General features: G+C 38.9%; 1 protein-coding gene across 2 annotated transcripts in view; it reads left to right on the plus strand.

Annotated features, from left to right (window-relative positions):
• clcn2c (chloride channel 2c) overlaps positions 1-14,833 on the plus strand; it is a 301,208-nt gene that overhangs the window by 114,964 nt on the left and 171,411 nt on the right. For both annotated transcript variants that reach the window (XM_055147757.1, XM_020926770.2), the window contains 2 exons: positions 6,939-7,070; positions 13,575-13,703. In XM_055147757.1, the coding sequence (XP_055003732.1) occupies positions 6,939-7,070; positions 13,575-13,703 (261 nt within the window). The remainder of the gene's footprint in view (positions 1-6,938; positions 7,071-13,574; positions 13,704-14,833) is intronic.

Here is a 14,833-nt window from a genome sequence, read left to right on the forward strand (position 1 = left end):
CGATTAACAATTTAAAACAAATTAGACTATGTTCAGACTGCAGCCTGAAGTGACCCAAATCAGATTTTTTGGCCCCTATGTGACCTGTATCTGATCTTTTAATGACAGTCTGAACGACACAGATCTGATTTTTTTCAAATGCGACCCAGGACACTTGGATATGTGCTCCTGAAACTGATACATGTCTGATCTTTTGACATGCAACTTCAGTCTGAACGACCAAAGCGCATTCGTCCGACCTACACGTCATCAACAAGCCACAAACGTCACTATTCTGTGCTGAAGTAGGCAAAAATTGTTAATGAACTCCATGTCACTGAAGCGAAGCACATCACCACTCACCACTCTTGGCTACGTCTCCACATCCACACGTTCCTTTCAACAGACGTCGCTGCCGCTGCCCCACAAAACACCACGGCCAAAAAACCTCATCCTTCTCCTTCTCAGTCCTCCTTTAAAACAAGTAAGTTGTTCATGTTCTGGCTCCGGTACGAGAGGAACTTTAAAATCTCCAGGTGCTCAATGCTCGCGTCCATGTTTGAACAACTTCCGTAAACACAGAGCACGCTCGCTGCGGTTGACGTCGTTGTGTCTCCAGTGCGAATGCTGGACACTTTTGGGCCGTTTAATGTTCACACTGGAGATCACATACAAGTCGCATTTAATTGGAAATGCAAATGACCTGCAAAAACATCGGATTTCACAAAAAAATCTGAATTGAGCATTAAACCCTGCAGTCTGAACGTAGCCTTATAATTTCGATTGACTGGGAAAAAGTGTAACTCAAAATGTTGAACATACTGGGAATCTGAATAATATTACTAAGTTTGATACCATTCTGAGGAACATTCCAGATGCGGCAATAACAATCTCCATAGAGACCCCACCAGAAAAGTTCCATAGTTCACCTTTAAGTGCACCTTTATGTTTCCAGAAACATGAAGGTATTTGTAGTTCCAAAATGTCTCTTTCACGTCACAAGTTTTTAAATTTCTTGAATCCCAAACAAAATGTCATCATTGATATCATTAATGCGTATAGCTTCAAATTATGACAAACATCTAAGGTAATGTACATAATGTTGTTTCTTCGTCACAAACAGACCTGGAGTTGTGTTTTGTTTCATTCACTCATGTTTAATGCACAAACCCTTTAGGTTGAGTTCTTCTCTCAAACAAAAAAACACTGTTCCACCTTCTGATGTCATGTGGTAATACAGGAAGTGCTCCACTGTGTTTTAAACTTCATACACCTATATATACTTTCACTAGATCTGAGGCGCTGTAGACAACTAATAATAAATTATTACTCAAACACGCGTGAATAAAACAAAACCCAACTCCAGGTATGTTTTCATGGCGGTTACATCATTTTAACATGGCTACAGGAAAGATTGTTAAAAAGGGACCAAATGCACAGAAGGCCCGTGGATGATGATGCAAAGCCCACTAATGCACTGACACACAGATCTAAATATACAAGTCGTATTCTCGGCACCGTCTCATGTCTGTTGTCTGTAATAATAGAAGCTTTGGGTTCATTATGGTTTGGCAGCGCTCGTGTTAGATTCTTCCTAAAGGTGTTAATTGCTGTATGTTACAGAGTTGAGTCATTTAGAATTCACTCCGCTCCTGCCCCCGCCTCCCCCCTCCACCTGTCAGTCACTCCTCAGCTGTCAATCAAAGCACTAATGTGGGGTCCAAGCGCAACTGTATAAAATATCTGTTTTATTTACAGTGTTGGGAAGGTTACTTTTAAAATGTATTCCCCTACAGATTACAGATTACATACCCCAAAATGTAGTTTGTAACATAATCCATTAAATTACTTAAAGTGAGTAATGTAATCTGAATACTTTGGATTACTTGGTTTGCTGTAGAGAAGCAAAAACAAGAATATTGTAACATAAGAATTATTTTTTTTTTTTTGCTAAAAGACAATAAGACTTAACTTACTTACTTAACCAAAAAAAACAGTATTGATAGAAGAGGAGGAGACACGTCCACGCAGCATGGTTTAGTCCTGTTGAATCCTGTTTGAGACATAGTTTAGACCTGGTTTTAGTCCTGGTTTAGTCCTGTTTAGACTGTTTTTTAGACCGTTTAGGGTTTAGACCTGCTTTTAGACCTGGTTTAGTTTAGAGTCTTTTAGACTGGTTTTAGTTTAGACCTGCTTTTAGACCTGCTTTTAGACCTGGTTTAGTCCTGACCTGTTTTAGACCTTTTAGACCTGGTTTAGACCTGGTTTTACCTGGTTTTAGTCCTGGTTTAGTCCTGGTTTAGACCTGGTTAGACCTGGTTTAGACCTGTTTAGACCTGCTTTTAGACCTGTTTTGACCTTTTAGACCCTTTTAGACCTGTTTTAGTTTAGACCTTTTAGGTTTTAGACCTGGTTTAGACCTGTTTAGACCTGTTTAGACCTAGTTTAGACCTAGTTTAGACCAAGTTTAGACCAAGTTTAGACCGTTTAGACCTTTTAGACCTGGTTAGACCTGGTTTAGACCTGGTTTTAGACCTTGTAGACCTTTAGACCTTTAGACCTGTTTTAGACCTGTTTTAGACCTGTTTTAGACCTAGTTTTAGACCAAGTTTAGACCTGGTTTAGACCTGGTTAGACCAAGTTTAGACCGTTTCCAAGTTTAGACCTGGTGTAGACCTGGTGTAGACCTGGTGTAGACCTGGTGTAGACCTGGTGTAGACCTGGTTTAGTGTCCAGCAATGAGTGGAATTACTGAAAAAAAGAAAAAAAAAAGTGAAAACAGAAAAATACCTCAGTGTAATCCTTTTATTTCAGCCAAGTAACTGTAATCCAATTACCTCTCACTTAAACAGTAACTGTAACCGAATACAGTTACGCATAATTTGTACTCTACATGTGCCAGAGTTAAATAATCAATCTGTTACTCCCCAACACTGTTTATTTATAAAGGTTAGAGGAAAAAATCAAGTTGTATAGTTATGTATAAAAAAGTATTTAAAAATCTAAGTAAAAAAAAGTACTGCTCCTATATTCTTAATCTGTACTTCTTCAGACTTCTACTACTACTAGAGATGCTATGATATCAAACCTTAGTTATACAATTTATTTTGATATTTTGAGTGATTTAAAAAACAGGTCTACTTTTTGACTTATGTTGAATTGAAAATGACTTAAATTTCTTTCTAAAATTGTCACATTGTTTTTGTTAGTAACTGAATCATTTTGACCTACTACAAAATATTATGCTCACCGTTTTTACTTTTATCACTATGACTACCAATACTTTGCTTTTACCATTATCCAAATACGCATTATAGTTATAGTCAAAGGTATCAAAAATCGGACACTCATCAATGCTTAAAGGTGTGTTTGTAACTTTTCTGGTGTAGTGTCCGCTGCGACGTTAAACAGATTTACCTTACATTGATTCAATTTCAGGTGGTTTTATAGCTCAAAATTACTTAGACAAACAGGTGTTCTGACTGAGCGGGGTCGCCTCTCCAGAGATCTGACCTGTAATGTAGTCTTGTTTGGTGTCCATGAAGATGCAAAGGTTTAGCGCCATACTGTGAAACATTCTAGACCAGGTGTGGGCAAACTTTTTGTCTCAAGAGCGAAAAAGGGTTCTAAAATTTGACGGAAGGGCCGGACCAGGAGCAGATGGATGGAGTTTTTTGTTAATCCACCTCATAAGAGAAAAAAATATCCCATGTTATTGAAATGTTCCATAATTGAAAAACATTACAAAGCATTACAACAAAATATCTGTCTTTCATGTCCCACGGAATTTGCTATTTGTTGAAATGACTTTTAAAACACTGAAAATGATCATTATTATTCTTGTGTTATTCCCTGTTCTAGACAAACCAATAACATCTCCATGGAGAAAAGCATTTGATGGACCCTCCTCCAGAAAAGTTACACAATGCATCTTTAAACTAGTACTGAAACTAGATACTCATTTGAGCAGGTATCGATACTAAAAAGCCATTTTCAGAAGACAGAGTTGAATCTTTCTTTCCCACATAGACTAGACTTGCACAGATATAAGACCACATGGTAATATACAAAAAGTAGTATTATTTAACGTTGAAAATCACCTTCTATTGTCTAAATACTGTAAATAGTGTTTTAATTATCATAGTAGTATTGGAATCTGTACTGAGTATTGAATCTATTTTTTAGTATTGAAAATGAGTTTGAAATTGTATCATGACCAGGGGTGTAGCAACAAATATTGGGTCCTGGGTTCAAATTGTCTTTGTCATTATTTTTGGTTTGTATGACCATAAACGCAAAAAAAAAAAAAAAAAAAAAAAAAAAAAGGGCATCTTAAAAAAAAATAAATAAAATAATAATAAATAAAAATAAGAAAATAAGAAAAAAAAAGTGATTTAAAAAAAAAAGTCTAACACTGTACAAGCCTTAAAAAAAAAAAAAAAAAAAAAGTATATAAGAGTATAAAAAGTTATGTTTTGAAAATCTAGAGCTATAATGAATGAAAAATAAAAAAAAAAAAAAAAAAAAAAAAAGAAGAAAAAAAAATGATAAAAGATAAAAAAAAAAGTCTAACACTGTACAAGCCTTTAAAAAAAAAAAAAAAAAAAAAAAGTAGTATAAGAGTATAAAAAGTTATGTTTTGAAAGATCTAGAGCTATGGAATGAATGAATTATGCATTATTTTAGTTTATTTATTTATTTATTTTTTATATTCTGTCTTAAGTTGTAAGTGAAATTGTAAACGCAAACTTGCTCTTCATATGCTGTTTTCTTTCTTGTAATTCTGCCATTGTACAATAGTGTTTGGCATTGTAAGTACTTTTTACTTCAGCCTAAACCCTTTTGGTCATGATCCATGGGTTTGTAGTCTGTTTTGTTTTGTTTTGTAGTGCTGCAAAATGACCAAATAAAAAACTACTACTAAAAAGACAAAAAAAAAAAAAAAAAAAAAAAAAAAAGCACATTACAGGCTTTGCGGGGGCCCCCTCCTTGCACTGGGCCCTAGGTAAACATTCCCATTATTCCCCTTTATCCGAACGCCCCTGATCATTACAATAGTACTTCTCACTGTGCAAACTTTGATTAGCTTGGGTCCACAGCAGTTCTTTACCGATACAAAGTGATTTCCCTCTTGGTAAAAAGTAGCCGTGAGGGTTACATAATGACATGTACTCTTCAGTGTGTTTGAGAGGGGAGCAGAGGTGAGAGACGAGATTATGCTAGTGCTGTGTCATTAGCCAGGGGCCCCGCTGGTCCCCGGAGGAGCATCCCACAGAGAAGAGAGGGAAATCAGGACACACCCAGAGCAGGGGCCAATGGGGGTCTCTGTGATTACACTGTGCATGTACTGAACATCCCCTACCGCCCCGGCACACATAATTGCCACTATTAGTACGATGTTTGCGAGTAGAGTACAAAAAGTTAGTCAGAACATGTAAGTTTGATCTGGTTTGAGTTTCTGGGTGTGATTAAACTGGAAACGTTCTTTTACCACTTTTTCATTTAAGGCGCATTGTCTAACTTTTCTGGTCAAACTCTTTTCTCCACGAAGATTTTATTTCTTAGTCTGGAATGTTTCACAGTATGGTATTAAACTTTTCTATCACCATGGAGACCAAACCAAACCAAGTTACTGTTCAGACCTGTGGAGAGGCGACTCCGCTCACAGTCAAAATGAGTGTTTTTGAGCTATAAAACCACCTGTAATTGAATAAATATGAGGTAGACTATTTAATTTGAAGGCGTTGTGTGAGGTGTATAATGTGGCAGAACTTGAGTCTCTGCCCTAGTATAACTTACAACTAAACAACTGAAGAAAAACAAAACAAACAAAAAAAACATACCTACCAGTGATGGAAGTGACATTTACATTTGGAATCCAGTTTAATATTGTCACCAGGTGCACTAGTCATTTTAGTCAGTAGTTAGTTTTGTGGATATTTATTCCCAGTGGGGGAATGTGACAATGTAAAAGTACTGTATACATGAGTATACAAGTATACATTTTAGGTATCTGTACTTTACTTAAGTACTTTTTACTCCACAATAACACATCCATAGTTTCATAGAGCAAACACAGATATACAAATAAAAACAGCTAAGAAAAAATATAAATTATATTGTTTGTGTTTAGCAGTACAATTGAATGTTTATAAGATTTCAAATTCTTTAGGTACATTTTTAAGTGGGTACTTTAATACTTCTGCTTAAGTAGATTTTTCATGTGATACTTTTACTTATTTATTATTTATTTTGCTTCAGTATCTGTACTTTCACTTAAAGGTGCATTGTGTAATTTTTCAGTTAGAGGGTCAGTTAAGCATTTTTACTTTGTCTGGAATGTTTCACAGTGTGGTATTAAACCTTTCTATCTTCATGGAGACCAAACCAGACTAAGTTACAGGTCAGATCTGTGGAATGCCTGGTTTTTTTAGGCATTTTTGAGCTGTAAATCCACCTGTAATTGAATAAATGTAATGCACAGGTGTTTAATGTCATACTGTGGAACATTCCAGGCAGAGCACTGACATCTCCATAGAAACAAGCAGGTGATGGACTGCCGACAAAAAAGTTACATAATGCACCTTTACGTAACAGAATGGAGTACTTCTTCTATCTGTTTATTCCTCCAAATAAGAATGAGAATACATTTTATTGCTATTATCAGAGAACAAAATTTTAGGCACTTGCTTTCGCATTATTTCCCTTTATTATGTTTTATTACTTTGACAAGATCTTTCCAGTTTGACCTATTACCAACTGTGATAAAGGTTATAAGTCGTGATCTTATTGTTTTGTTCTCTCATTAACCACATTTGCTTATCACCAAACTGCTTTTGTGTGTTTCCTTACCTCCCCCTGTGTCCCTTTCTCTTCTGTACACTGTTATACTGTTATAGAAGTATGTGTACGTAGAAGTATATTGATGCGAGTTGTGTGTTTGTTTTGTGTGTGTGCAGTTTGTACAGTGCGCTGTCAGAAGTTCCTGATCTCGCGCGTCGGGGAGGACTGGATCTTCCTCATCCTGCTGGGCCTGGTCATGGCTCTGGTCAGCTGGGTCATGGACTATTGCATCGCCATCTGTCTGCAAGGTGAGCACATGGTCTTATACTGAGAATGTATGAAATCTGTCATGAATGTAACGCATGGATATAACAATTAGGGATGCAACAGTAGCTGAAATATCATGATATTGTATCGTCAAAAGTCTCACAATGATATCCTGGACTGTCACAAGATATCGAATTACAGCTCTCTCTGTTTAAATGAATAGTTATAGTGCAGCAATGTAGCTAAAAACAGAGAGAAATACTTAGACCATGATCCTTTGCTCCATTTCATTGCACATTACTAGTACCGTATTTTCCGGGCTATTAGGTGCACTCTTAAGCCTCTAACCCCCCAAAAAAACGACCGCGCGCCCCGAAATCCAGAGCGCCCCATACACAAATTCCACTCGAGTGTCCCAGCACGACTTCAGTAAACTACAAAGCCGCACCACCCGCAGCGCACGCAAACACACACCGAGCAGACAGCGACCACACAGTGAAAACACACCCGCAGACACACTCATCTCTCCACGCCGACGAGGAACAGAACGGAGGAACAAACCAAAAAAACTAGTCCAATGTGCCACTCTAAGCCACAATTAAACAACCGAGTCACTGCGAACTCGCCAACATTGTACCATTTTTGGTTCTAAAGTTCCATACGTTTTAAACAGACCATGTATGAAACATGGAACAAAAATTATTTCCCAAATTTCAAAGACCTGCAAATCATGTAAATAAATGGATGTATTTCATCATATCTTGTGTTATTCCATCTTTGAACTGTTGATGAAGGTACATGATTTAAAAAAAAAAAAGTTTTTAAAATGATAAAAATTTTCTTGGAAGGACTGACATATTTTATAGAAATATTTTCTTTTCATTTTGAAGTAATATTAAAGTATTCGGAAGAAAAAAGCTGACAGATGATGTAAAATCCTGCACCTTCTACTTACTTGCACAATTTTCCCTCCGTTACTTTTCCCTCCGTTACCATGACCTTTCTTAATAAAAAATCTCATGACTCAAAAAGTAAGAGGTTTTTCAACCTAATCTTGTACCATATGGTAGAAAACTATATGAAGCAAATATTCAAACCAGTTTGTTAAGGATATGTAAGTGAGAACCAAGAGTTATCACTGTTTGTATTTATTGCCCAAAAAGTGCTGCATATTTCATTCCCTCCATTACTGACATGAGTTTTTTAAATTTTTTGTCAACAACTTGAAAGAATATGACAGGTTTAACTTGACCCTGTTGGAGTGTAACTCTTTCCTACATTCTGATACTTTACTTATTTCAATAGTCCCTCTAGTTTCTGAATAAGAGACATTTGAATGTAAAAAATCTGCCCTGTTTCCCTCCGTTACCACTTGACCGGACCCATGAGTTCCAAGTACTGCAGATGTATTTTAAGAGTGTAACAGGAGAGAGACATGCCCATCACTGGAGTAACTGGAGAGTGCACAGCTCACATACGTCTGTACACAGATCTAGCTCCACACAGACGGTTGATTGACTTTTTGAAGTTTAGAAAACAACAATTCACCTTCAAGACTGAATTATAAAACCATGCTTTCAGCGAGTTAGAAAGTTGTAGCGGTGGGTTTACTGAAAAGCTGGATAGACATATTTGTAAACCTCCAAATACCAACTTCAAACTGTGAAAGTCCACAGTCTGCCAGATATGAAAGTCCACAGAGGTTGTTCTACTTTGTGAATCTGCAGATATTCTACGCCCGAGGAGCTGGACTCTTTCAGACAAACTGCTCAACAGCACCAAGTATGAAAGACAGGAAATAGTATTAGAAGAGAAAACACATCCAGCTCAGAGGGAGCGGAGGGACAGGACGGAGGGTAAGTGTGGGAAGAGTAGAGATGAGTGAGGAGGGAGAGAGGGGGAGTGGGTGCGAGAGGAGTTAGAGAGAAGGAAGAAAATAAGAAAGTTGAAAGAGAAAGAGGATGAAGAGATGGAAGGAGGGATGGAGGAAGAGAGAGTAGGGAGAAAGGAGGACGACAAAAGGAGTTAAAGTGGAGAAAGAAAGAAGGACGAAGAGGAGGAGGAGGGAGAAAGGAGGAGTGAGAGAGGGAGAAGGAGGGAGGGTGAAAGGAGAGGCACAGGGTAAGAAAGGTGGAGAAAGAGGATGAGGAGGGAGAAGAGGGGGAAAGAGGAGAGAAAGGGAGGAGATGGAGGAAGGCAGAGAGGAAAAGAGAGTAGGGAGAGAGATGGAGGAGGAGAGAGAGGGGATAGGAAAGGAGGAAGACAAGAGGAGTTAGAGCGGAGTGAGAGAAAGATGAAGAGGAGGAGGGAGGAGGAGAGAGGATGAAGAGACTAGGGAGAGAGGAAGAGGAGAAGTGGCGAGAGAGAGAAGGATGAAGAGGAGAGAGAGAGAGGAGGCAGCAAGAATGAGATGGAGAGAAGAGGAGGGAGAGAGGACTTAGAGAGGAGGAGGAGGAGCAAGCACAGGGTAAGAAAGGTGGAAGAGAAAGAAGAGGCAGGGAGGAGAGAGGAGAGGAAGAGAGTGGGGAGAGAGGAGGAGGAGAGGGGATAGGAAGAGGAGGAAGACAAGAGGAGTTAAAATAGAGAAAGATAAATACGAAGAGGAGGAGGGGAGAGAGGAGGAGAAAGAGGAGGCAAGAGGAGTTGGAGAGGAGGAGGAGCAGGCATAGGGTAAGAAAGGTGGAAGAGAAAGAGGATGAGGAGGGAGAAGAGAAAAGGAGGAGATGGAAGGAGGGATGGAGGAACTCAGAGAGGAAGAGAGTTAAGATTAAGAGAGTACTGAGAGAGAGAATAGGAAATGAGGAAGACAAGAGGAGTTAAAGTGGATAGAGAAAGAGATGGATGGAGAGGAGAGGAAGAAAGGAGGAGAGAGAGAAGGAGTGAGGAGGACTTAGAGAGGAGGAGGAGGAGGAGCAGGAGCACAGGGTAAGAAAGGTGGAAGAGAAAGAAGATGAGGAGGGAGAAGCGGTGGCAAGGAGGAGAGCGAACAAGAGAGGGGGGGATAGGAAAGGAGGAAAACAAGAGGAGTTAAGAGTGGCGAGAGAAAGAGCGAAGGACGCGGGAGGAGGAGGAGGAGGGAACCTTGGAGTAGATTGAAGAGATGGCAGTTGGATTTAAAAAGAGATGATGTGAACAGAGGATTTGTGGGTAAGCCCTGAGTCCAGGAGCAGGACTCACCGGTGAGATGAAACCTTGGAGCACTGACACTAATTCAAAAGGATTTCCAGTCTTCAGTCTGTGTGTGTTTAAGCTCCTCTCAAGGTGAAGCCAACCTAGTCACGTCTCTACCGTTATTAGGACGCCTTTAATTTGATTCTAAACAACAGTCATACCCATTATAACGTAAACACCACACTGCAAAACTACGTCCAAAGGCAGTCGTATTATAGACACGTAGTTTATTCTTTTCTTCTCTCCTCCTTACAGTAAATTCCAATAACAATATCATGTTTTAGCAGTCTTATACGAGGAAAATAGTGTTGTCACGATATTAAAAGCTCAAACTCTATTGCAATACTAAAGAGTAAACTCGATGCTCAATACTGCGTCTGATATCACAATGATTATTAAAAAACACACTTTCTTTAAACCTAAGAATGTCATTTTCAACTTTAAATACTAGTACTTTCTTATATATTGCCTTGTATCTGTGTAATATCCCTCAGTGGTCCAGGTAGGTTCCATAGTTGTCCATGGGTGTAAACTATAGAGCTCCGGGAGCTGACGTCATACCGGCTCGTCAGGCACAAGGTGTCGCCATTTTGGCAGTAATCGGCAGATCGGCTGACTCGCGCTGTACGACTCCAGCGCAATAACAGATTGTTCTCCAGACGCAGCCGAGATTCATTTCCGAATTATTTTGCCAACAATTTTCCAATACAGATAATGTAATACACAAAGATCAGAGCAAGAACCAATGTGCGAACGTGTGGCTCCAAAGTAGCAAACAGCATTTGTTATTTTAGGCTTATAATTAACAAATAATTTTATGGAAATAGGCAATAGCTTATTCAATTGATTCAACTTTAAAAATGTCCTGCTTTTAGCCTAGTGTGAGAAATGCTACAGTCGGACTAGATCCAAACCAGAGTCCTGAACCAGCGGGAGAAGCTCCGGTTCAGGCCGGGCTCAGAGGAGCTGGAGCGGGGAGTGGTGTCAGGAGCCTTGGCCTGACAAGAACGTTCCCCAGGAACAAAGAGCGCGGAGGTCGGACGCTCAGAACAACATATAACCCACCAAACTATTCACGCTTCTGTCCGGATGCTTTGCATCACCTCGGAACCAGCCGCAGTTCTTGACCGCCGGAGCGAACTGTCCAGACCTGTAGTCCACAGTGCATTCTCGCTTTTCCCGCACGGAACCAGCGTGCAGACGATGACACAGAACAGCTCAGACCCAGCCCATCAAGCACTGGTCTTGCTCGCTACCGTCTGGAACCAGCACATGGAGGACGGGGCCTCCGGACCAAGGACCAGACCGCAGACCCCGTCCTGAGGGATCTGAGCTGCGGTGAGGGCTCCTCTTTATCGCTGTTGCTGCTGCTGTTACCCGTGCTTTTGTGTTTTACGAGTTCTTGAGATGAGGATGTCCCGTGGTCTTAACAGGGAACATCGGTGTTGATAATTGGAGGTATTGCTGTTCTACCAGGAAACAGAGGCATGTCAATCGGACCAATTTTGGTTCATTTGGCGATGTTCTGCGGATCTGGGACGTCTTCTTCAGCGGAAATATTTGTAAAAAACACCCCCGGGGCATTATACGGTCAATGTTTAATCCATTTAATTTTGATCTGAAGCTCAATGTCTTGTGAATTAAAGTGAGTACTCCGATGGCTTGAAAAATTCAGCGGTGGCGCTATCCATTTTTACTGCCAAAATGGCGGCCCGCCCACCGTGAGTCACGTGGGGTCCGGAGCTCTATATACAGTGTGGTGGAGTAACGGATTACATGTACTGGAGTTACGTAATCAGAGTACAAATTATGAGTAACTGTATTCAGTTACAGTTACTCTTTCCAAGAGTGGCAATTGGATTACAGTTACTTTGCTGAAATAAATAGATTACATGGTGGTATTTTCCAGTTTTTACATTTTGGGCTAAACCAGGACTAAACCCAGGACTAAACCCAGGACTAAACCCAGGTCTAAACCAGGTCTAAACCAGGTCTAAACCAGGTCTAAACCAGGTCTAAACCAGGACTAAACCAGGACTAAACCCAGGACTAAACCCAGGACTAAAACTAAACCAGGACTAAACCAGGACTAAACCAGGACTAAACCACTAAACCAGGACTAAACCAGGTCTAAACCAGGTCTAAACCAGGTCTAAACCAGGTCTAAACCAGGACTAAACCAGGACCAGGTCTAAACCAGGTCTAAACCAGGTCTAAACCAGGTCTAAACCAGGTCTAAACCAGGACTAAACCAGGACTAAACCCAGGACTAAACCAAGTCTAAACCAGGTCTAAACCAGGTCTAAACCAGGTCTAAACCAGGTCTAAACCAGGACTAAACCAGGTCTAAACCAGGTCTAAACCAGGTCTAAACCAGGACAAAAACAGGACTAAAACAGGATTTAACAGGACCATGCGGTGCGGACCTTGTCTCCTCTTCTTCTATCAATCATATTTTTAAATCAGTTAAGGAAAGACTTGGCTTTTCATTTTCTTTTAGCAGACAAAACTTCTTATGTGAAGATTTCCTCGTCTTTGCTTCTCTACAGCAAATCAAGTAATCCAAAGTATTCAGATTACGTTACTCACTTTAAGTAATTTATTGGATTACGTTACAAACTACATTTTGGGATATGTAATCTGTAATCTGTAGGGGAATACATTTTAAAAGTAACCTTCCCAACACTGACTATAAACTATACTTTGTGCTCTTATACTTGTCCTGCTCAAGATCATTCTAAAGAAATTCAGGTTCATTTCTCTCCCTGTGAAATGTGAAATGTGAAATCTAGTTTCAATATTAGTTTTAGTATCAATTAGTATCTGATTTTCTAAATGTTTGACAACCCTCATGTAGACTGTAAAAAGTGCAGAATTATCACAATAACAATTATCCAATTTCAGCAAGCTTCTTTTTTCCCCATTAACTTGATTTGTTGTATTAGTTTTGTGTTTTAGCTTGTAAACAAATGTTGAATGAAAAAAGTTTCATCATATTAACTAAAGTAGATAAGTGGTCAGATATGTATATTAAAAAAAAAAAAAAAAAGACAATACTGCAGTTGTTGCTTTGGAGATATGCAAACTTAGAATATCAAGTACATTGTCTAATAAAAAAAAATATAAAAAAAAGTAAAAAAGCAGCAATGACAACAACAAAAAACTGTTAAAAATATAAATTATTAAGAAAAAATAAAAGTAACTTGCATCTCTTGATACAAAGTAATATCTGTGTACTTTTTGTGGTAAATACATTTTGTGCAGTATACTTGAACCTCAATCCATTACAATTACAGGCAAATTTTGTAGTTTTATATAATGTAATCTTAGAATAAGTGCATGCTTTTGACTATCGCTGTGTGTTGTCTCCACAGCTCAGAAATGGATGTACGGAGGTTTGGACAGTAACGTTTTCCTTCAGTACCTGGCGTGGGTCACCTATCCTGTGGTCCTCATCACCTTTTCAGCTGGATTCACTCAGATCCTCGCCCCACAGGCTGTCGGTACGTCAACACAACACTCAGCACGCTCTCCTACTTACACTTCCTGAATCTGTCCACTTTTAATCTGTTCAGTTCATGGGATTCAACAGATAATCCTATGTTCTGTCAGTCACCATTGCACTGTTTCTCCTCTACTCAAATACATTTAAAATCTGCACCGAAAAGGAAGTTTCTTTATGTTTTGAGACCTGCTGAAATGGCTGAGACTTTATTTATTTTTTAGCACATTTAACATTCAAATTTTGAGCACACCAATTACACAAATACACAGAAACGGTTAGAAAAATTAAGAAATCAGTTGAATCACTTAAAATTTGCTCAATTCGTTTTCAAAATCTCTACATTTCATCTTTTAATTGTGCTAAAAATCTTAGCAAAATACTCTTAAAGTACATTTTTAAACAGATATTTTAATGCCTTTTTCATGTGATACTTTTACTTTTACGTAAGATGACCTTTTTTTTTGTACTTTTATTTAAGTAACAAAATGGAATACTTCATCCACCACTGCCCCTAACAGAAAAGACTTTGTGCGGCTAGAATAAATAGTGTTATTCTTTTATTATTGTCCAAGGTGGATTGTAAAAATTGCCTTGTGTGCATCCAACCTCCAGCTCGGACTCTGTGCCTGGTTCTGGGGCCCTTGGTGGTTGTGCTTTTCTCTGGGGGCCCCTCTGCTGCAGTATTCAATAAGAGCCCTGATAAAAAAAAAAAAAAGCAGCCCTTTCAAAGTCACGGCCGGTACATTGTTTTGGTGTGTCCCTGACTCTCATCAGCTCTATTCATCCTTCGGTGTGCTGTCACATTCACTGACACGGGCTGAAGAGACGAGAGAGCTTTGAAGTATCAAACTATATCCTTCTATATCTACTATAGAGTCACGGCTTCACTAAACACAATGTACAAAGGAAAATACACACATCCTCACACATCCTTCTATTTCTATCTAAACCTATTTGTAAACTATACCTTTAAAAGTGAAAAAGAAAAAAAAAAGACTTGGAAAATGTCTACTCTGTAATTAATGTCACTAATTACACAATACTAAAACTTAAAACGCTATTTCGATACTAAGGAATAGACTGGATACTTAGAACGTACACAAAGATAATAAAAAACATTCTTCCCTT

The sequence above is a fragment of the Boleophthalmus pectinirostris genome, unplaced genomic scaffold (assembly GCF_026225935.1).
Source record: "Boleophthalmus pectinirostris isolate CB_2022bp ecotype Guang Dong unplaced genomic scaffold, ASM2622593v1 HiC_scaffold_9, whole genome shotgun sequence".
NCBI classification, from domain to species: Eukaryota; Metazoa; Chordata; class Actinopteri; order Gobiiformes; family Gobiidae; genus Boleophthalmus; species Boleophthalmus pectinirostris.